We start from the raw sequence: 24,201 nt of genomic DNA on the forward strand, positions 1-24,201 counted from the left end.
GTTTCTGTCCAGATCCGTACAGTTTTTGAGCCAAATCCTGACCCTTTTTTTTCCCTGTCTGGCTCTTTGGTTTGTTGATGTGGCGGCAAATGCAATTTAAAGTATCCAGCTCTGACATTCCAGAAAATTCTCTCTGGAAACTCATGCAGGATTCATTCGAGGGTTTGTGTCGAGATTTATTAGATTTGATTAATCAAGTCTGAAATTAAAGCAGGGCATAATTCAGATGAATCTCTACAAGAGGATATTAAGAGTGTACGTGTTTAGGTTGGGCTAAATCGGACACAATTCGCTTCAGGGACATCCTCAAAACTATTTTCTTATTAATCTACTGTAAAAAAAAAAGTTATGCAAGTCCCAAAAGGGGATTTTCTCAGCAGTGCCGTAGAAGAACAATGTTTGGTTCCCAAAAGAACCTTTCAGTGATCAGTTCCTAAAATAGCTCTTTTTCTTAGTGTGACGAACAATTTAAAAAATCTAAAGAACATTTTTTCCACTATAAATTCCATTTTGTGGAATGGAAAGGTTCTGTGGATGTTAAAGGTTCTTCATGGAACCATCAATGCCAATAAAGAAGCTTTATTTGTAAGAGTGTAGAAGTCAGTGATGAGTCAGTGACTGCAGACTGCATGCACACTAACATTCACGAGTGTGTGACTTTACATGCGACCTGTACAATCACAGGATTCTGAACACATGCCGACTGAATGTGTGTTATGAGTGTCTTAAAGTACAATGAATGAAAAATTGCCATGAAAAATGAAAGAATGTGAAAATTTGAAGTAGAAAGACTGAAATAGGATTTTCTTGTAAAACATACTCCAATAATCCGTTTTATCCTTCAAAACTTTGAAAAATCTTTTTTTTTTACAGTGCACCATCATGCCATCGCTAACCTGCATGATTTCTACCGTTCAACACAAAAGCAGATGTTTAGCAGAATGTTCATGCTGCTCTTCTGCATAAAGTGAAAGTCAAAGTTTTTCATGGGCTTTCGAGAAAGGACATAAGAAGCATCATAAATGTAGTACATATGACTTTTGCACTATATTCCAAGAGCTCTGATGCGAAATAGTTTACACTTCAAGGGGACGTACCATGAAAATATGACTTTTTACGTGTTTAAGTGCTATAATCTGGTCCCGGTGCATCTGCTAACACAGAAAATGTGAAAAAGGACAACCAAGTAACTTTGTTTTGGCAAGCCTTTCTCTGCAAGCATGTGAAGAAACGAGCTGCTCAGATTTCACTCCCCTAGTGACGTAGAAAAAGGATCTTATTATAATATTACCGCCTCTTAATCTGCACATTTCCATCCACAGCGCCGTCATTTTGTTTTCACAGGCGAAAACGATGTACCAGTTCTAACGCCTATGGCAAAAGTTCGAACAAAGCATGCTAACTGTTCTGTCGTTGGCTGCACAGACGAGCACTAAACACTATTTAGAGACTTGTTAGTTTGGATGGCCTGCAAGTTGACCCTGGCAAGCTCGATTGCTAAAAAAAGGAGCGTTTCTGTCCTGAGCGATATTTTGGAAAAAATATTAGACCATTCACAGCATTTGATAGCAATCATAAATGTTAGCCTGGTGTGTACACAGGTACACTGTATAGTGGGCGTCCATACGGGTTTTGCACAGAAGATGAACATGACGGCACATGCTAGTGGATGAGTTGAATCAACTCCACAAGCAACTACATAAATTTATCCACTAACCATTCAGAAACGTCCAGTTTCATTCTAAAAGTTGTAACTTCTTCCTGAGTCTCTCCATCAGTGTCGACTCCGGTTTGAACAATGTAAGGCTGAACACCGTTACTGACAATCCTCATTTTGGCTACGTGAGATTCTCCAAGCTTTGTTGTTGTTGAGCTGTTAAAGCTCCGCCCTCTTCTGGAAATTGGGGCGGGAGCAGCAGCTCATTTGCATTTAAAGGGACACACACAAAAATGGCGTGTTTTTGCTCACACCCAAATAAGGGGCAAATTTGACAAGCTATAATAAATGATCTGTGGGGTATTTTGAGCTGAAACTTCACAGACACATTCTGGAGACACCAGAGACTTATATTACATCTTGTAAAGGGGCATCATAGGTGCCCTTTAAAGTTTTGTTCCTGCATCACTTGCTAATAGTTGGCCTCAGAAGCATTATTTGTATGAACTACTTTTATGGTGCTTTTGCTCCTTCACTTCAAAAAGTGCAAAGAGTTGTTTATTAAAAATATCTAAACATTCTTAAATAAAGATGCATTTAATTGAAATGCAAAATAATATGAGAAATGTATCAATTTTAAGTGAGTTTATTCTTAAGACAAGAAAAACATCTAACCCTAATGAGACCTGCTGGTTAACAGAAGTTTGACTGTTCAGTTTTACTGAAATTGTTTTTAATTTATTGCTCATTTTCCAAGTAATTATGTTGTCTTATAGTTCATTTTTATAATATGCTGAATACAATAACGCACACATCAGTCTGACAATTTATAACGGCTCTTTCCTGAGTGTTTGACATGTCTATCATCTCATCCCTCTGTTTCTCTCTTTCATCCTGAGCTTTAATTCTGATCTAAACGCCCAATCTCTCACTCTTCTCTTTAACAACCAGCCGAATGCTATGGATTAGACGCAGGTAACGCCATCCCTCTGTCTGTGTGTTTCCTCTTTCTTTTCCGTTTCTCTCTCTGTCTCAGTTTTGCCGTGTTCTTGTTTTTGTTTTAGTAGCAGGTTCCTTCTTCTATCATTGGCTAATGCAGGGTTTTCATAAAATGTGTAAAAGTTGTGTCTTATGGGATTCGAACCCTTGACCTTATGATCTAACAGTCAGTCTGGGATAGAAAGAAGTAAACCTTGTCACACAGCATCATTAAGGCTTTATATTATTATTATTAGGCATCTTTAAATAATTATTATTAATAATAATAATCAAAACAATATGATTATTAATAATAACCCATTTATATATTTGAGATTTTAAAAAAATGATAACTGAAAACCTGCAGTAGTCATTGATATGTAGACAATGAATAGATTTGTTTTTGTTTTACTCATTTTTAATTCTTTGGTTTTTTGTTTGTTTGAATATTTTTTTAGAATGACTGATTTAAAAAAAATTTTTTTTACTGTTATTCAGCATTAAATTGATCAAAAATCACAGTAAAGACATTTATAATGTTACAAAAGATTTATTTATGCATTTATATGTTTTTTTTATTCTGCTTTATCATGATTTTTACAGAACATTTAAGACATTTTTGGATATTTATTTTAATATTGGTTATGTACATTAGTAAGGGTGAACTCCATATTTAATATGACAAATGAAAATGTCTACCAAATTTGTGCGGTTTGCTTAAGTATTTCATCTTAATATTCATCATCTTTCATCTTAATATAATTTTCATAAGCAATTTTTTCATCTAGATTTTTTTTTCTTTTTTTTTTGGAAACACAACAATGCATGTCTTTTTGTCCCTCACAGCCTCATCCTCATTTGTGTACTATTAAATAAGGTGTCCACCCTGTCTAAAGTCTTTTGTTCATGACCTCAGTGTTTCTAAATTTGCAATTGGCAACTTTCAGACAGTTAGATGAATCGCTGAGCTCTGCATTCAGTAAATATTGTGCCTAAAGTTAGTTGCGCTCTGTCAGAGCTGCTCATATGCAGCATGTCGTTCCTCTGAACATACGTGAAGTCAGGGTTTGTGATGTTTGTAGGTTCCTCTGATGTTGAGCTTCAGGTTTGTGACGTTTGGTTCCTTGTGTCTTTCACCCATAGCTCAGGACTATGAGATCCAGCGGGACAGAATCGAGCTGGGACGGTGTATCGGCGAGGGACAGTTCGGTGACGTCCACCAAGGGGTTTACATCAGTCCGGTAAACTGCATATTCATCATCCACACAGTCCAAACAACAGTCCATGCTAAACAAACACTGTCGGAACCCGGAAGACTGATTCACTAGTGTTTCCTTTGAGATTTTAATATGGGTTTTTATAATGGGGTTTTTATGTAGGAGTAATTTATGAGTAAAATAAGGCCAGGGATAAACATAACTTGACAATACTTTGATGTTTTGTCCTACAACATAAACTGCACACACCCATACTGAAAATGTGAATCTTGAAGCATTTATGATTATTTTTTTAAAATGTATGTTTCTAATAAGTAACTACACTCTAAAAAATGCTGGGTTAAAAACAACCCAATTTGGGTTAAATATGGACAAACCCAGTGGATGTTTAAAATGAACCCAAAATAGGTTGGACATTAAAAATCAGACTCATAATTACTAGAGTCAACAATAATAATGAAAAGGTGAACATTTATTAATTATCAATTTAATAAATGTTCATTTCCAACCTATTTTGGGTTCAGTTTAAGCAAGCAAAACAGTCATTTTTAACCCAGTCGGTGGGTTTGTCCATTGTGCGGTTTACATTGTTGGACAAAACTTCAACGTATCGCCAAGTTATGTTTACCACAGGCTTTATTTTACTCATAAATTGAAAAACCCCATTATAAAAACCCACAGGAAAATCTCGAAGGAACCACTGGCGCTCTGACGTCCTCCCTGCACCGCTCTATTCATGCCAAAAATGTTAGGAGTGAAAATTGTTAAAATGTTAGATGAAATATTATTTAGCATTAAAAGTAGCTAGTTTTAAACACATTAAATGTGTATATATATATATATATATATATATATATATATATATATATATATATATATATATATATATATATATATATATATATATATATATATATATATTATGCGATTCTTCACAATGTCCCAAATTAATTTTTATAACCTGTTTCTTTTGTCACCTGCTCTTCACTGTGTTCTGAAGCTGTTAAAACTAAAATGTCAGTGTGTAAATACTATTTCACTACTATTTACTTTTATTTTGTAATATTCTTGAATTCATTGACACAGATTTTGAGTTGCATGTGTTCGTCATCATTATGTGCTCTACCTGACAGGAGAATCCATCATTATCGGTGGCCATTAAGACGTGTAAGAACTGCACCTCTGACAGCGTGCGTGAGAAGTTCCTACAGGAAGCTCGTGAGTAATTTAACGCTTCGCACCTTGTCACCTACATTTCTGAATTAATTCTAGCTGATGCAGTTCTTTGAGAAGTTTCTATTTTCACCGTGGTTATTCCATCTGAACACATGATGCATAGTAGAGTAATTTAAAAATATTTTATTTGAAGTTGAATATGAGGAAGTCACTACTACCACATTTCAGAGAAGTCCGAATCCCACAAAACCACAGTGTGATTGTGAAGTGTTTTGCATGAGAATGCTTTTTACGTTTGACAGTGACAATGCGGCAGTTCGACCATCCGCACATTGTGAAGTTGATTGGAATAATAACTGAAAATCCTGTCTGGATCATCATGGAGTTGTGCACGCTTGGAGAGGTGAGACTCACTGTCTTTTTTAAAGTGCCCCTATTATGTTACTTTAAGGTAGGGCTGGGCGATGTATCTAATAGACAGAGCCGTAGATCACTGATAAGCCACGCAATATCGCGTTCAATATCGACGGCGATACATATCGATATTGAACGCGATGTTGCGTGGCTTGTCAGTGAACTATGGCTCTGTCTATTAAATGCCGCTCCATTTGAAAGCAGGTGATGGCGATTTAGCGGTAATCAGGGAACCGGCTTTACTGAAGAAATGCGCGTGACAAAAGCATTCGATACATCGCCCAGCCCTACTTTAAGGTTCCTAATTCTGTTTAGTCTCCTACAAGAGGTTTTTCTCGTAATACACATTGTCTGAAACAATTCAATAAAGGATTCAGGCTCTCTAAACCCCGCCTTTCTGAGAGCCTGCTCTGCTCTGATTGGTCAGATGGCCCAGTCTGTTGTAATGGTCGACTGCTTACAGTGTGTGTCGGAAACCAAACGTCCATTAGCATATCTGAATTTTATCTCTTTTTCAGCACTTGATACACAGTCATAAGAACAGTAACGATGGCATCGGGTTTACCTTATCAATTCGATCCCAAGTCTCTTTACAAGTGCAGCAAAGTGGATTTGTTTTCGCAGCGCAGAAAACTGCATCTCGATGACACGAACCAAACTCTTCCAGCTACAGAAACAGTGTTTGAGGGCCAAAGTAGACATTGTTCACGAGCAGCCAATGAAGGACCATCGGCTGGCATTGTGCAGATTTGTTACCTCGTTTCAGGCAGTCGTTAGGATCGCTTCCTTCTTTATGAGACAATAACTCCATTTATTTGTGTATTTTGATCTATGAAACTTTGCAGACCTTTTACATTGACAAACAGCTTTGTTACACACTACATGAAAGCTCATATCTGACAATAATAGGGGCATTTTAAACTCCTCTTTTGGTTGACCACCTTTTAGACTCACTGGAAAACCATCTGGTAATCACCATTGTGTTTATTTTTAGTTGAGGTCGTTCTTGCAAGTAAGGAAGTACAACCTGGACCTGTCCACGCTGATTCTGTTCGCCTACCAGCTGAGCACAGCGCTGGCATACCTGGAGAGCAAACGCTTCGTGCACCGGTGAGCATCACCATCACCACTGCAGTCTGAAGATCCTCACAAGCACAAAACTCTGATCGTAATGCACTAAGATAAATGTGTGTTTTCCACAGGGACATTGCTGCCAGGAACGTGCTGGTGTCTTCCACGGATTGTGTGAAACTTGGTGACTTTGGTCTCTCCAGGTACATGGAGGACAGTTCCTATTACAAAGGTAATTCAGACTGCCTTTTAACACGTAATTAACCACAACATAACATGATGTACTTCATGTGTATGTGCAATAAACACTACAAGACGTCAGAGAAGTTTTCATGATTTCATTTCATTTCACAGGTTAAAAAACTAAACTTCATATTTGAGTTCCCATGTACCTCAAAGGCTGAAAAGAATTATTTTAACCCCTCAAAAAGTTATAATTAATGCAAGTAATAGGCATGTGCCCATAATAAGGAAATAGCGGCCTCTGGTGGATAGTGAAGGCATATTTGATTTGTTTATAGTCCGTGAAGAACTTGTCTGTAAAACATGTTTTTGGTCTGCCCAATTGTTAATGTCATGCAACATTTTGTAAGATGGACTCAAAGTACATTTAGAGAGAGAATAGAAATAGTAAAGTTTATATTTAGTATATAGTTTGTTGAGTGCTGAGTCTGTATCTGCAGTAGCCTGTGAAGCTGATATGGCAAAACATTTAAATACAGTCTGTAAACAGTAGTGTGTGTTTTCCAGCTTCTAAAGGGAAACTGCCGATTAAATGGATGGCTCCAGAATCCATAAACTTCCGTCGGTTTACCTCAGCCAGTGATGTCTGGATGTTTGGTAAGTTCTATTCTGAGAAATATGAAAATTAATATTTCATTACACAGTTTCTTACAGTTTGACTGTTCTTGAACACCATAAACATATGCCTTGAACACAATCTTTCTGTTATTAATGCAATAGAGTAATATATACAGTTTTGAAATATTATTAATTATTAATTTGGTCATTTTACTCTTAATAATGAAGTATAAAATATTTTAGTTTTTTATTGTGGAAAATATATGCAAATCCCACACACTACTAAAACGTGCATCATCACAAAAAATGTGCCACTTAAACCTGAGAAATGTTGATTGATGTAAAAAATTATGTCATGATGAAAGTTTGAATAGTGTGCAGGATTTATGTTTTTTTTAAATTTGTAAATATATATATTTTTAAATATTTATGAATGTGTGTGTATATATATATATATATATATATATATATATATATATATATATATATATATATAATTTTATATATATTATTTTAATATTAGAATATTATATTGGACTTTTATCCTATGCATCTATGAGAGATTCAGGTGTGCGAGGCACTATATTTTCAATTTAAATTTAAATTTTATCCATATTTTGCCTCTATTCAGATATGACAGTAATTAGATTGGACAGATTCTCAACTCTGATAAAAAAAATATATATATTTTGAAAATAATATCAGTTTTATTTTTCTGTATTAGTTGTTTTATCGTATTTTTATTTCACCAAATGCAGTCTCTTTGTGATCATGAGGCAGATTTCTGACCCGTGTCTCTCCTCTCAGGTGTGTGTATGTGGGAAATCCTCATGTTCGGCATCAAGCCCTTCCAGGGGGTGAAGAATAATGACGTCATCGGGCGGATAGAGAACGGCGAGAGGTTAGCAATGCCCCCGAACTGCCCCCCGACCCTCTACAGCCTGATGACCAAATGCTGGGCGTACGACCCCAGCAAACGCCCGCGGTTCACTGAACTCAAGACACAGCTCAGGTCAGTGTGTGTGTGGACCGCTTTACTCATAAGGCTATTTATCGAGATGACTTAATGCACATGAAGTGGTCGTAGTAAAGCAGCTGTTTTGCGGAATTTGCACAGATTAATCTGATGGTTTTACGCTTTTCTTTGGTTCTGACACTAGAGGTCTCTCTTTAACTAGAATGTTACAGTCACTCCAGAATGATCACCGATATAATGTACATTTTATTGTTTTGTTTATCACTAATGTGCAACAAATTAATCATTTATCATTTATAATGATTCATTATTAACAAATAATAAATTAATTGTTATAAGCCAACTCTGTGAATTTAGTGGTACAATTCAGTTTGTACTAATTTTGTATATCACTGATAAAGAAGAACAATGAAGATACACACCTAATGTGTAAATAAAAGTTTGCTCAGTATAAAATAACAATTACTACAGAACAATATATGAAAAAAAACTTAAGTGATATTATATTGAGAAAAAAAAAATCCATCAGAGCCAATAGCCTGGATAATCTAAGCTAAAAGTCAATCTAATCATAAAATAAATGTAAAGAATGGCCAAAAATAAAATGCTGGTTTTTGCTCATTCCTCTTTGTCTCTCCCTGCAGCACTATCCTGGATGAGGAGAAGGCCCAACAGGAGGAGCGTTTCCGTATGGAGATGAGGAGACAGGTCACCGTGTCCTGGGACGCTGGCAATTCAGACGAGGCGCCTCCTAAGGTGAATCTCCTCAACCCAGCATGCTCATGTACAGTGACACATACAAATATCAGAGATCTGTAATACCCTGATCAGATATACAGTAAGTGTGTATGTGTTCATTAGTTTGAGTACTGGGTCTGTTTTAATCAGTGGTTTTGGTTTTCACAGCCCAGTCGACCTGGTTACCCGAGTCCTCGATCCAGTGACGGATATTTCCCCAGTCCACAACATGCCGGTCAGCACAATCATTACCAGGTAACATTACTGCCGCCCACATCTGCATCTTCATGCAAACATGTTTAATAAATAATTAACCAAAAAATATGAATGCACACCAAAATGTTGAGGTGCAAGTTGAGTTTTTTTGTCCTGCTGCTCACATATTGTCACTGCATTGTAAAGCCTGTTATTCATGAACCTGTTGCCGATTATAACTTGAGAAAGGCTGATGGTCAAAATGTTTGTTCAGTAAATAATAAAGCTAAGAATGTGAGTTGTGTAGTTCTACTTTTTTAACACTTAACAAATACCCAAAAGCTCTCCAAATACCGTATAATACTCACCAATCGTCTAGCAAACTGATTGCTGTAGCCAAACACTCAATAAATACCCAAAAACATCCCAGCAGAAATATTCAACAAATACCCAATCATACTTCAGATAGCACAGAACTTCTCTCTACCCAAACACCCTCATTTACTTTAATGTTTAGTGTACGCAGACTGATTTAAAACACCATGTGATTCGCTGGCTTTCAGCTCGATCATCTGCAGCTGAAGTTATTTCACAGCAGCTCCTCCGTGAGCGTCTCTGACAGCAGGCATTTCCTGTGGGTTCTTTAAAGACGCCTGCTATTGTTGACTCCAGATACATTCCATCACACACACACACATCACGCTGTTATCAGCGCTCTGTTTTCATGCCTTAAAAGGCTTCTGTGCTCAATCTGCTGGTTGTTTTTGTATCAAAGTGATTATTAGCCGTTCTGAGAGGGAGTGAGAGGGTCCGAGACGCTCCGGGGGTCTGAAAGACAACCCAAAACTGCTTTCATAACATGCTTTAGTTATGTAATGTGACATTTATGAGCGTAACAGGATTTTTAAACAAGGATGTAAATACCATGGTACAGTATCAAATGATAATATGGAAAAATGCGACCAGTTTTTAATCGTCATCTAAAACTAAATCTAAAACTAAATCTATTTTTAAAAATCCTACTAAAAAAATGTTTATTTAAAACAAAGCTGAAATAAAATATAAATATTCAATGAAAAACTAACTAAAATCAGTAGTAATTAATGGAAATAAAAAAAAGTAAAACTGAAATAAAAAATAAATTAAAACTAAATAGAAATTTCTAATAGAAATAACAAAAGCACATAACAAAATTACTTAAAATTAATACAAAATTAAATGAAAACGGAAAATATAAAATTAAAGCTAATTCAAAGGTAAAAGTAAAAATATTAGATGAAAACTAACTGAAATAATTTTAAGTTGTAATAAAGTACTAAAATTACTAACTGAAATACAAAATAAAACTAAATAGAAATGTAAAACTAATAAAAATGACAAAAGCACAACAAAATTCATAAAAAAAAGCTAAAATTAAAATAAACTGAAAATGCAAAAATAAACGTATTTCAAAGCTGAAATAAAATAAGTATTAAAAAATAACTGAAAAAAGTTTTAGCTATAAGTACTAAAGTTACTAACTGAAAATATAAAAAAACTAAGTGAAATGAAAATTAAAACTGAAAATTAAAACTGAAACTAATAAAAATGACAAGAGCACATAGCAAACAAAATTATTAAAAATTAAGCTAAAATTAAAATAAAAAATATTAAAGCTAATTTAAAATATTTATAAAAACTACAATAGTATGTAAATAATGCTTAAAATAACATTGATTGCTACAGTATTATTTTGAGTATTTTTGAAAACTTTTTTCTTTTTTTCTTTTTTTTTTTATAAATAAATGTAAATGTAGATATGCGTGAAATCAAATGTCTTATCATCTCTCCAGGGGTCTGGATATCCCAGTGGACATGTGCCCGGAGCGGGATTCCCGCCGCAAGCCTCCGTCCTAGACCCACATGAGACGTGGAACCATCACAGACAGGAAGTTCCTGTGTGGTCTCCAAACATGGAGGTGAGTCTGCAGAAGAGGGCGCTTGTCCTGTGAATGTTAATTCAGTGCAATGCTGTCATAAACCCTGCTATGTTTCCTGTGTGTCAGGATGGGGGCGCTCTAGGGCGGAGTCAGGCGATGCCCACTGCCCACCTGATGGAGGAAACGCTGATGAAGCAGCAGCAGCAGATGGAGGAAGACCAGCGATGGCTGGAGCAGGAGGAGAGTTTCTTGGTACTGAAGTCTACCTGTGACATCTGTCTCTCTTATACACCTGACTGTTCAGGGCTGTCAAATTAAAATCTGAATTTCAGATATTTGTCAAAATTAAAATTTAAAATGAAACAGACAATTAATTTAATCTTTAAAAAGTCATGGAAATCGATTATAGTAAGCGTTAAATATTTAATTATAGTAATTAAATGTAAAACAATAGTTCTAAATATTTATAAAATATTACAGATATACAGAATAATATGCATAATAGGGCTGTTCAACGATAATCGTGATTATCGTGTACAAAATAAGAGTCTGTATATATGTGTGTTTGTTTTGGGTATAATTATTATGTATATATAAATACACACACATACATGTGTATATTTAAGAAAAATATCTTATATTTCTATAAAAATATGTATATTTATATATTATTTATATATCTAAAAATATAAATATATTTATATACTTATACATACATGCATATATTACTTAAATATATACATGTATGTGTGTGTATTTATATATACATAATAATTCTACACAAAACAAACACATATATTACATAAACACAGACTCTTATTTTGTACACGATAATCACGATTATCGTTGAACAGCCCTAATGCATAATAAAACAGATATTATTATTATTATTATTATTATTATTATTATTATCAATGATACCTTGAAATTTAAATTATTTTCAATCCTGGAAAAGTCATGCAAATTTTTGTTTTATGAATGGTTTATGAATAGTAGTTTAAAATATGATGCTTTTTAAAAAAAAAAAAAAAAAACAAGAAAAAAAACACACACAGTCATGTTATTTAATTGTTTTTTCCCTCTAAAATGATGTCCTTAAAATTTGAATATAATATTTGAATATTAGTATCATTTTAGTAAAATGAAAAAAAATCCAACTTAATTTTTCCAAACCCTTTTGACAGTTCTAAATATTCTATTGAGTCTTCTATAACTAGACTATTTTAACTATTTTTAATGGTCATATTTTATTTTTAAATAAAAATTTATTGTCCTCTGTAGTACATTTATAATTTTAGAAAATTTACATATGATAAATAATATAATAAATATAATAATAAACAATAATTATTAATAATAATAAATAAATAAAAGTCTGAATAAAATATAAATTCATATTAAATGTTAAATATAATATTAATTATTATAAATATACTAATTATAAAATATTATAATATTAAATATAAATAATAATAAATGTTTACAGCACCACAGTCATAGTTTAGTTTATGGTTATTTTCAAACCTTTTTGCTGCTGTACCTTTAAGACTGCTGTATGTAAATGAGCTCTGTTATGATTGGCTAATCTCTGCGTATAGATGTTTACATCATTCATCATTGCTGAATACTGTACAGGTGTCTTCATATGTAAATGTGAGCAGTCATATGTTAATGAGCTTGAATATGTCACATTTGCAGTTTAGTTTCCTAAATGGTCTTGATGGACTGGAAAGGAGGTTTTGCGTTTGGAAAGTCAGTGTCTAATAATCACATCAAATAAGTAGGAAAAATGCTGTTTTTCATGAAATGACTCATAGCGGATCAGCTGTTCTCCTTTACGTCCTGCATTTTCTTTGGCTTGTTGGTCAGTTTGAGTGAGTTTGTGGTTGTTATTACTCGGAGAAAGAGATGGAACAAAATGAAGATGTCCTGTCCTGAAAACAAAGCTGTAAATCTGTGCGCACCTGCGAATGAAACTGTCTTCCCTTTGCCAGAGACCTGCAGCACAGAGGAAGACGGCCATGAAACGATTTCATCACATCTTCATCCCTGCCAAACACTGGATGTGCCCCTCAGATGTGTCGTTCTCAAGCTGTTTGTCTCCAGATGATATTTTCAGTAGTCTTTTGTGGGGGCTTGGGTTGCTGAGAGCAGATTCCCTTGTGCCGAGAGAGGCGTTTAATTGGCAGTTTCCAGATTTGACACACAAATGATTTTCACCACAGGATGAAACTTTAGACTTGAAGATTGTTGTCAGGAGAGGTTTAACTGTAATATCGCTCTCCGTCCAGTGGAAACTTGGGCGGCAGCGTCACGTGTGTCATGAGTGATCGTTTCATTTGGCAGCATAGGATTGTGGTGAATCGGTGGAAACCCATGTGGTTCGTGCCTTCCTGAGAATCGTAAAGCTCTCATCTGAGCGCTGGCATCTTCTCATTCTTTAAGGAAAAAATTAAAAACTTTTCTCATAAGGAAAGAATCAGAGAGTGTCTGGAATGAACTCTAGTGCACTGCATACTGCGCAGTATATACTGTATACTTGCTGCTAATATTTAAAATGGTGTGACGTTACTAAAATCTCATGATTAATAATTCCATATTACAATACAATATAATTATTTTTACTGGTTATTTCATTTAAATATATATACAGGTGCTGGTCATATAATTAGAATATCATCAAAAAGTTGATTTATTTCACTAATTCCTTTCAAAAAGTGAAACTTGTATATTATATTCATTCATTACACACAGACTGATATATTTCAAATGTTTATTTCTTTTAATTTTGATGATTATAACTGACAACTAAGGAAAATCCCAAATTCAGTATCTCAGAAAATTAGAATATTACTTAAGACCAACACAAAGAAAGGATTTTTAGAAATCTTGGCCAACTGAAAAGTATGAACATGAAAAGTATGAGCATGTACAGCACTCAATACTTAGTTGGGGCTCCTTTTGCCTGAATTACTGCAGCAATGCGGCGTGGCATGGAGTCGATCAGTCTGTGGCACTGCTCAGGTGTTATGAGAGCCCAGGTTGCTCTGATAGTGGCCTTCAGCTCTTCTGCATTGTTGGGTCTGGCATATCGCATCTTCCTCTTCACAATACCCCAAAGATTTTCTATGGGGTTAAGGTCAGGCGAGTTTGCTGGCCAATTAAGAACAGGGATACCATGGTCCTTAAACCAGGTACTGGTAGCTTTGGCACTGTGTGCAGGTGCCAAGTCCTGTTGGAAAATGAAATCTGCATCTCCATAAAGTTGGTCAGCAGCAGGAAGCATGAAGTGCTCTAAAACTTCCTGGTATACGTCTGCGTTGACCTTGGACCTCAGGAAACACAGTGGACCAACACCAGCAGATGACATGGCACCCCAAACCATCACTGACTGTGGAAACTTTACACTGGACCTCAAGCAACGTGGATTGTGTGCCTCTCCTCTCTTCCTCCAGACTCTGGGACCCTGATTTCCAAAGGAATGCAAAATTTACTTTCATCAGAGAACATAACTTTGGACCACTCAGCAGCAGTCCAGTCGAGACGCTTCTGACACTGTCTGTTGTTCAAGAGTGGCTTGACACAAGGAATGCGACAGCTGAAACCCATGTCTTGCATACGTCTGTGCGTAGTGGTTCTTGAAGCACTGACTCCAGCTGCAGTCCACTCTTTGTGAATCTCCCACATTTTTTTAATGGGTTTTGTTTCACAATCCTCTCCAGAGTGTGGTTATCCCTATTGCTTGTACACTTTTTTCTACCACATCTTTTCCTTCCCTTTGCCTCTCTATTAATGTGCTTGGACACAGAGCTCTGTGAACAGCCAGCCTCTTTTGCAATGACCTTTTGTTTCTTGCCCTCCTTGTCAGTGGTCGTCTTTTGGACAACTGTCAAGTCAGCAGTCTTCCCCATGATTGTGTAGCCTACAGAACTAGACTGAGAGACCATTTAAAGGCCTTTGCAGGTGTTTTGAGTTAATTAGCTGATTAGAGTGTGGCACCAGGTGTCTTCAATATTGAACCTTTTCACAATATTCTAATTTTCTGAGATACTGAATTTGGGATTTTCCTTAGTTGTCAGTTATAATCATCAAAATTAAAAGAAATAAACATTTGAAATATATCAGTCTGTGTGTAATGAATGAATATAATATACAAGTTTCACTTTTTGAATGGAATTAGTGAAATAAATCAACTTTTTGATGATATTCTAATTATATGACCAGCACCTGTATATATATTAAAATAATCATGTGCTAATGCCTATTTTTGACAGTAGTTTTTGTATATAAAGCTTTTTACAATACAAATTGCTTCAAAACAGCTTTACAGTAATAAAGAGGAAAAACAGCATCTGCATCGTAAAATTGATCAGCCACAAATTCAGTCATTTCTGTTCTAATTTCAGTGATTTTATGGTTATATGGTGGCATTAAGTCTATTCTGTTCAATTATTCTGTGACCTTATTTGATAATATCAAGTACAGCTGAATCAATACATTTTACTGAATATGAATGTCTTTAATCCTCCAGTTGTAAATGAAATACTGTACAGATATCTCATTTGATTATTTCCTCTTTAACTGGGAACTTGATGGATGCAAATCAAAAGATCAGATGATTCATAACAAATGAATGAATCTGTCTGAAATCAGTGAAAGTTCAAAACAATGTAATTCATATTTTAAAACAGTTCAGACTCTAAAGTCACATATGAAGCTGTTTCAAAGTAGTTGATATTATCCACCTCATGCAAGTTCATCTCTGTTTTGAGTTGTTTGGAAAGTAAGTTAATGTCCAGTTATTATCTGAGGAAATAAATAAGTAAAATACAGTGCATTTTTAATCAAATTTTGCATGAAAAGTCCTATCCTCCTCCCCAGCAGCCTGATTAAATAACAGCAAAAGAAAGTAAAAAGCCAGAAGCAAAAACAAAATGTGCCTGATAGTATTCACGGTTCATTCACGGTTCATTCACTGCACTTGAAATGGAAAGTCAAGCCAACCGCAATGCATTGTGGGATATAGTATTCAATGCAGTTCGAAGGTCATCTGGGTTTTCCATCCATACACATTTGCATACTGCATATTACTTTCATTTAAAAATAGTCATTGAGATCAGACCCTCGGTCGAGTGTTTATCAGTATTCAGCAGCACATACCTCAAGCTTTTTCTGTTTGTGTAAAAGCAGTGGGGGGAAAGGAAAGCGTGGGATGTGAAAGAGAGGACAGAGCGAGAGGAAAAGACGTGTGTCTGAGAGAGAAAAAATAGAAAGAGAGAGAGAGAGAAAGAGAGCAGAGAGTTTTGTGCAGTCAGTCCTCAGCAGGAAACTGAAGTCATCTCACATGGAAACGCACACGAAGCGCTCTTTCCTTGCCGTAGCGCACTCACGATCCCTCGGACGCTCCGCTCAGAGGATGCATCTCTTCAAGTTCTGTTTCGGAAAGCCGGTAACTAAACTTCCATAGTGAGGGATGTTGTTGGGTTGAGAGGTTCTTTGTGTTCCTCCAGCTGTTGAGCTTTTCTAGATGGAGCAGAAACTCGCTGCATCACTTGGTGAAATCTTTAGTTTGTGCTTTAACCAGTTGTGAAGTTTGTTGTTCTTTTGAGATCTGTCAGAGCTGAAAGTGGAAAATCAGGAAAATTTAAAATTGTGATCTTTAAGCCTGGAAAAGTCATGCAAATTTACATATTCTTAAAAAGTAATGGGCATTTCTAAAATTAAAATAAGAAATAAGTTTTCAAATTAAGAACTTTAAATATTTAAAAATAGATCTAAATATTTGTAAAATACTACAGATGTAAATATTAAAATGTTTTGGGGTTTTTTTCTTATTAGTACTGGCTGTAGTAGTATGAATGTATTTATGTATTTTATGTGTGAGATTTCAGGGAATTTAAAAATGTGATTTTCCAAGCCTGGAAAAGTCATGCAAATTAATATAATCTTAAAAATGTTTGTAAATTTCTAAAGTGAAAATAAGAAAAAGTTTTAAATTAAATTAAAGTAAACATTATATATTTAAACGTAATATTTAAATAGTTTTAAAAAATGTTAGATATGTAATTATAAAATATTACAGATATATAAATATCAAAATGTTTATTATTATGATATATTTATGTATTTCATGTTTTTCAAAACCTTTTTTCATTTTAAAATTGTGATTTCTAAACGTCATGGAAATTAAAAAGTCATGGAAATTAATATAATCTTAATACGAGCATGTCAATAAGAAATAAAGTGACCTTATTAAATATTTTTATTTATTTATTTTACTTTTTTCAAATAAAAAATAATGTAAATAATTGTCAATTAATTTTAAAACTTTTAACAAATGTAAATATTTAAATTAGTGCTGTCAAATCAATTAATTGTGATTAATTTCATCTAACAAACGTTTGTGTGTGTGTGTGTGTGTGTGTATATATATATATATATATATATATATATATATATATGTGTATATGTGTGTGTGTGTGTGTGTGTGTGTGTGTGTATTTATATAAACTTTGATGTTAGAAGCAATTAATCATGATTAATTTTGACAGCACTTTTCCCAATTGTATTTTAATTGTTGTTATTATTCTTTTATGTATGATTTTAAATTTAATAATCACAAATGACTGTAAAAGTCACAGAAATTCATCAGTCATGTGATGTGGGAACCTGATGATGACATAATCAGATGGAAGTTTATCTCATGAATACTTGATAAATTCTTTTCTTGAGTGTGAAGAATGATTTCCATGTCTTTGAATAATGGATTGTGTTTGTCTAGAAGCCGGAGTCAAGGAACTCGAGGGGCAGTATCGACCGGGAGGATGGAGCTCTCCAGACCCCGGTGAGTTCCCATAATTCCCTGCTTGTTTTTGTTTCTTCCCAGAGGGAGATTTACAGTGGCGTAGCGAGGACACAATCTGTTTCTCACTTCCTGTTAAGAGTCGCAGCCAGTAATACCGATCACACTCAGCCAAAATCTTCCAAACAGATGAAAAGTGCAATTCCTGAACTCGTTCCTGAACACATTTGAAGGAATTAATTCACCGAGGAGCTGAAACAGAGGAATCTGAAACCCTGGGAGGAGAAATAACAGAAGGAGGGTAAATTAAAGGGGCATCATGGGTGCTTTTCTGTGGTCACAGGCGGGAATCCCAGTGCCATCATCATCTCTGACATTTAATGAGCGAAAAACAGGCGTCATCTTGTAAGAGCGCCACAAAGAAGCCTCGTTTATTGCCCATAATTACAGAAGATCCGAAAAGATGCAGACAAAAGCCTGGGGAGACGATGTGTTTGCTCAGATTAGTTGGGTGAAACTCATTTTTGGATTTGGCCTCTAAGGTCCTGAAATATGCCTGGCTTTCCCACAAACTACCCACAATTCCACAGGACCCCGGTGGGCAGCAGGAAAACCAATGTGCGTTTTTAAACGCTTGTCTGTGATTGTGTTTTCTTGCAGATGGGGAAGCAACACGTTTACCAGCCGGTTGGTAAAGCAGGTATGAACACAGCCAATGAAATTCCCTTTTAGATTTAGATTCCCAGAGACGATTCTAGGATTGTATAGTTGTTTTCTATAGTTGTACCCCCAATGAGGTTATGATTTAAAAAAAATAATAATTTAATATTGTTTGTATACTAGGGTAAGCATGAACAACACAGTAGGTTCTACACTACCTCTCTAGTAAAACCCTGAATATTGAAATAATTTTAAATAACCAGCTAATATTCATTAAGAATATAGACAAACTTTATATTACTGTAATTGTCTAGATTGGCAATATGTAGGTAAAATATATATTTTTTCAACACATGTAACGTTTTAAACACTATTATTTTAACTACATTTTTGCAGTAAAATTACCTTTAAAGAAGATCTACATTTATCATTTTCATTCATGGAGATAACATGGAAAATGTATCATACTTTAGTGGAGGATTTCTGTCACCTGGTGGAAAACAAACACTTTTAACATGAAAATTACATGAAATTACACTATAACCAGTAGATGGCAGCAGAGGACCACTCATTAGCTCATTTGCCATTTCCACCATTTCCATAAATATATTATAAATATAAATAATAATGTAAAAAAAAATTTTTTTTTAAACTAATAATAATTATTATTATTATTTATATTTTTATTACATTATAATGGAAAATCTTGTAGCACAGTTTGCAAAAGGTACTTTTTACACTCAACGGTAATGTTTTCATGGTAGGTTTGTGATAAATAATCAATTTAATATTTATGTAAATTTGATACATTTAAAACGTATAAGATAAAGCAAACAAACTTTAACTGAGTGATTAAAATCACAGTACTTACATTTAGGTATTTGTTTACGGTGTCTGTTAATGTCGAAATAAAAACGCTAAAACTGTCCTGAAAGAAAGCAATTGTCTCTTTTAAGACTTTTAATTTAAATTTTTTAGTAAATTTCCATAAATATTCTATAGAATTATAGTTCTTAAGAGGTTTGCAGTTGTCAGGCAACATTTTATTTAGCTGCATTAATACTGAATGGTGTGCATTCATCATCAGCTTTGATCGTGTCTCATCCAATCAGAATTGTTTTATAATGACTAATATGCAAATTGTAGCCCAGAATATTATTTGAATATTATAACACTGATCGCTTCTGTGTCCAACAGATCATGTGGCTCCTCCAAAGAAACCGCCCCGTCCCGGCGCTCCGAGTCACCTGACCAACCTGAACCCAGTGGACAGTTACAACGAGGGCGTCAAGGTACTTCCCACAAAGTTTGAACTTAAATTAACCAGGCATGATATTGCATTAACATCTATCAGAGGTGAATGCTGAGATGTGTGCGGCATGCTGATTGGCTGTTTTGTTTTGCATGTCGCTCTCACGAACATTAAACTCCACGAACGCTTGAGTTTCCCGCACAGACACCCACACAGAGTTCGCGTAGAGTTGATCTGCGTCAGCAGAACACGGTCGAGTGGATCTGAGCTGCAAAATGTAGATGATATTACAGCCAAACCTCAAAGAAAAAGGCACAAACATTCACTCAGTAGTGCAGCAGAAGTTCAGCGAATAAAACCATCGCTTGTGGGAAAATCCACATCCATCCTGTTTTCTGACCCTCTCCTGCATGTCACAGCTGGCTTCATTTAGTATTTTATATATACTAATATAGTTTTATTTTTATATTTTCTGTTTTCATTTTCATTTTAGTTAAAGTTTTTGGTTCATCAAGTTTAACTAAATGATAATATATTTTATTTCAACATTTATTCACACTCTCTCTCTATCTCACACACACACAGGGATCACAACACGCCACATACACACACACACTCAATTGCGGCAAGAATTTTTTGGGTAACGTGTTTATTTTTTTCGTGGCTCTTATATAAGAGGTCAGCTTTGCCTGCTTCTATTTTTTGGTTTTCCTGTTTTCTTAAGCTTCCAGTGGATTCTCAGGAGAAGCCTTTGAATATTCAGCTGGGTTAAATGTTCCAGAAAACACTGAAGAATTCATTTTTCAGATGATTGAGAGAGAAGATCATTTAGTGTGTTTCACACACCTGTCTGCAAACCTTTGATGAACAGTTTAAATATTTTAAGTTGGATGTGAAATATTCCTAGTTGAAATCAACTGTCAATCATGATGTGTTCTAAAGAATGTTTTGCTAATGTTTCCATTCTAAACGTTCAGAACGTCCAGTTTATTAAACTTTTTTAAATATGTTTTGGCTATATGAACATTAAAGGAACATTCCATTTTGCAAACATTATTGGAACGTTATTTTCTGAAACACATAGTAACAATCCAAAAACATTAGATGAACATGCAACTACAATGTTTCAGGAAAAAACGTTCCATGAAGGCTGTATAAATAACATGTTTGTGCTAAAGTTTTGAGAACATTATCAAAGACCAGATAACTCTGAATAAACGTTCTTTTAATGTTACTGGAAGAACGTTTGCTCAACTTTGAGAGAACCTTGCAAAAACATTTGCTAAAGTGCGTTCCCTGCTAGCTGGGATTTTTTAGGGGGGAATATCCATGTTTATTTATTTTTTAAAAGAAGTACTTTTTTTCTCCTTTTTTTGTGCTTTTTTTCTTTGAGGCAGATTCTTGTGCGAATCCTAACGCTTTGAAAATTCAACAGTATCAAAATCCACAGAGAAGCTGAACTAACAAATCCCGAGACCTCCGTTCATGTTTCTTTTGGATGTAATTTAACATTGGAAACATCTGTAGTCAAACGGCCTGTTTCCCATCACACACCTCAGTCGTGACACCTCCTCTGTACTTGAAGCTGCATGACTTTATTTGTTTTGGTTTGTTTGTTTGTTTTATATTAATAATGATTTGTTCTGTTTTCCTGCATCCCGCTTCCTCCCCCCCACACCCGCTCACCTGCTTTATGATGCACTGTTGCATGTAGCCCTGGAGGGTAAGACCTGTGTGTGTGTGTGTGTGTGTGTGTGTGTGTGTGTGTGTCACGTCAGTGTGTGTAACTGAGTCTCATGTCAGAGGCTGTGTCCTCCCGAGGTCACATTTGAAGGCTGCATACGTCATCGAGGCGGTCTCATTTAAGAAATGTAACTGTTAGATTGCAAAGTAAGAAAGAAATGACAGTATTTCACACTTCACGAGGAATAACAGTCAATTTTATTCTAGTTACTTTTCTTAAATAAGACATCCTTGATGACATATGCAGCCTTCAAATGTGACCTCGGGAGGACGCAGCCTCTGAAATGAGATGCAGCATGTGTGTCTGTGTGTGTTTGTTATTCACTGTATGACCACTAGCGGCCGCTGTTCTCACACTCATCTGTTTAAAGTCAACAGTGGTTGTTTTTTATTTACAGTAATGTGCACAGATGAATCATGGACAATAAATACATTAAGAGAGTTTTGACCTTAAAGGATTAGTTCACTTTCAAATAAACTTTTCCTGATAATTTACTCACCCCATGTCATCCAAGATGTTCATGTCTTTCTTTCTTCAGTTGAAAAGAAATTAAGGTTTTTGATGAAAACATTCCAGGATTATTCTCCTTATAGTGGACTTCAATGGAGCTCCAAACGGTTGAAGGTCAAAATGTACAGTTTCAGTGCAGCTTCAAAGAGCTTTAAACGATACCAGACGAGGAATAAGAGTCTTATCTAGAGAAACCATCAGTCATTTTCGAAAAAAAAAATGTAAATGAATATGCTTTATATAAACAAATAATCTCCTTCCAAGTGCTTCCGCCAAAACCACACTTGCGTATTCTTCAAAATGTCCTACATCTTCCCTATTCAGCTTACGGAAAAAAATGCAACTTGCACTGCGTTCGTTCTGTAAGTTGAATAGGGAAGGTGTAGAAAGAAAGTAAGAACATCTTGGATGACATGGGGGTGAGTAAATTATCAGGAAAAATTATTTTGAAAGTGAACTAATCCTTTTAAAGAGTTACATATAAAGAGGAATACATTCCTGTATTCCAGGAATATATATATATATACATATATTTCTGTTGAAAAATCTTATTTTAATTGTACACAATGTTAATAATATATTTATTAATTATATAAATGACCATCTTCATAAAATTCCAATTTTATTTTGATAATTTCATTTATAAATCACATTGACTGTCTAAAATCTAAAATCTTGGGGAAAATCTTGAAAAAGTCAAGGAAATTCACTGGTCTAAAAGTGTGGGAAACCAGAGCTGTGTTCGAAATCACCCCTATACCCTCATTCATAGTTTGTGCTTGCTGTTTAATAATCATTTGAAACTGGCAGCTCCAGCAGTAATGAAAAGATTTATCTTGAACTCTGTCATGGATAAACCTTAATTGAAACATTTAATAATCAATTAAAAAGGAATTCATACCTGTATAATATTACGCTGAACACACATTTGGAAAATGTATGGATGGATGATTCGGCTGAAGAGGGAATTCATTCAGCATGACCCTCACAGTGCATTATGGGCTTTCTCTAGCCGTTGAGTGTACTTCAGTTGTACTCTCGTTATTGTGGTGCTTTGAGTGCACTCGTTTCAGTTTCGGACACCACTACAAATGGCTGTCTCCTCAAATAGTACCCTATTTAAGGGTGATTTCGGACACAGCCCATGTTTCTTCTGTGGTTCAGTAGATCATGTCGAGCAGCTACCGCCCCCTGCTGTTTAAATCCAGTACTGCAGCACAGACACTGATGCCCGTGTCATATTTATTCTCAGATCCAGCCTCAGGAGATCAGTCCACCTCCCACAGCAAACCTGGACCGCTCCAACGATAAAGTGTACGAGAACGTGACGGGGCTGGTGAAGGCCGTCATTGAGATGTCCAGTCGGATCCAGCCGGCCCCTCCGGAGGAGTACGTCCCTATGGTGAAGGTCAGGAACCTGGGAATGCTGGGATAATCGCATGACTGCCGTCACTATCTGACGTGTGTTTGATGAGTTCCTCTGGTGTTTCCTCACAGGATGTTGGACTGGCCCTCAGGACGCTACTAGCGACGGTGGACGAGACGATCCCAGTGTTACCGGCCAGCACACACCGAGAGGTGAGACCGCATCATCACGGACTCTCAGCACACTGCTTCACATAACCTCTCTTGATTGGCCAGCTTTTGTTTTAAATCACGCTGGTTGATCATACAGTGTTTTTATTATTATTATTAAATATTCTAATAAATATTTTTACAGAATAGTGTTTTACTAATAGGGCCAACTATAATTAATTTATTTTTGCTGCAATAACTATTGAATTATTTGCTTTCCAATAATCAGCTGAAAATTCTGTCATTATTCTGTTATAAAAATATTCATTGGTTGCAGCAATACATGCTATTCATACTATTTTTGCATACTATTTTTGCTTATTATACTTATTTTATTTATTGTGCATGATCAATTATAATAATGATTCCAATTTTATTCTGATCATTTCATTTATATATCACTTATAATTCTATTACTTTTCATTAATTAAATCATAAAAAATGTCAATAAAAAATGTATAAATTAAAAATAAAAATCTAAAAATATATACATTTTAACGTGCTATTTAAAATATT

General features: G+C 35.1%; 1 protein-coding gene across 10 annotated transcripts in view; it reads left to right on the forward strand.

Moving 5' to 3' along the window:
- ptk2aa (protein tyrosine kinase 2aa) overlaps window positions 1-24,201 on the forward strand; it is a 68,302-nt gene that overhangs the window by 41,030 nt on the left and 3,071 nt on the right. For 3 of the 10 annotated variants that reach the window (XM_048203152.1, XM_048203142.1, XM_048203146.1), the window contains 18 exons: window positions 2,609-2,632; window positions 3,779-3,876; window positions 4,986-5,070; window positions 5,331-5,431; window positions 6,437-6,552; window positions 6,645-6,745; window positions 7,264-7,353; window positions 8,122-8,326; window positions 8,935-9,046; window positions 9,197-9,283; window positions 11,056-11,181; window positions 11,269-11,394; window positions 17,924-17,986; window positions 18,605-18,644; window positions 19,802-19,896; window positions 21,571-21,579; window positions 23,363-23,518; window positions 23,608-23,688. In XM_048203152.1, coding sequence (XP_048059109.1) covers window positions 2,609-2,632; window positions 3,779-3,876; window positions 4,986-5,070; window positions 5,331-5,431; window positions 6,437-6,552; window positions 6,645-6,745; window positions 7,264-7,353; window positions 8,122-8,326; window positions 8,935-9,046; window positions 9,197-9,283; window positions 11,056-11,181; window positions 11,269-11,394; window positions 17,924-17,986; window positions 18,605-18,644; window positions 19,802-19,896; window positions 21,571-21,579; window positions 23,363-23,518; window positions 23,608-23,688 — 1,715 coding nt within the window. Of the gene's footprint in view, window positions 1-2,608; window positions 2,633-3,778; window positions 3,877-4,985; window positions 5,071-5,330; window positions 5,480-5,739; window positions 5,773-6,436; window positions 6,553-6,644; window positions 6,746-7,263; window positions 7,354-8,121; window positions 8,327-8,934; window positions 9,047-9,196; window positions 9,284-11,055; window positions 11,182-11,268; window positions 11,395-17,923; window positions 17,987-18,604; window positions 18,645-19,801; window positions 19,897-21,570; window positions 21,580-23,362; window positions 23,519-23,607; window positions 23,689-24,201 lie in introns of those variants that run through there. The other 7 variants (XM_048203147.1, XM_048203149.1, XM_048203148.1 and 4 more) reach the window with 5 other exon arrangements.

This window comes from Megalobrama amblycephala, linkage group LG9, assembly GCF_018812025.1.
Source record: "Megalobrama amblycephala isolate DHTTF-2021 linkage group LG9, ASM1881202v1, whole genome shotgun sequence".
Classification (NCBI taxonomy): domain Eukaryota; kingdom Metazoa; phylum Chordata; class Actinopteri; order Cypriniformes; family Xenocyprididae; genus Megalobrama; species Megalobrama amblycephala.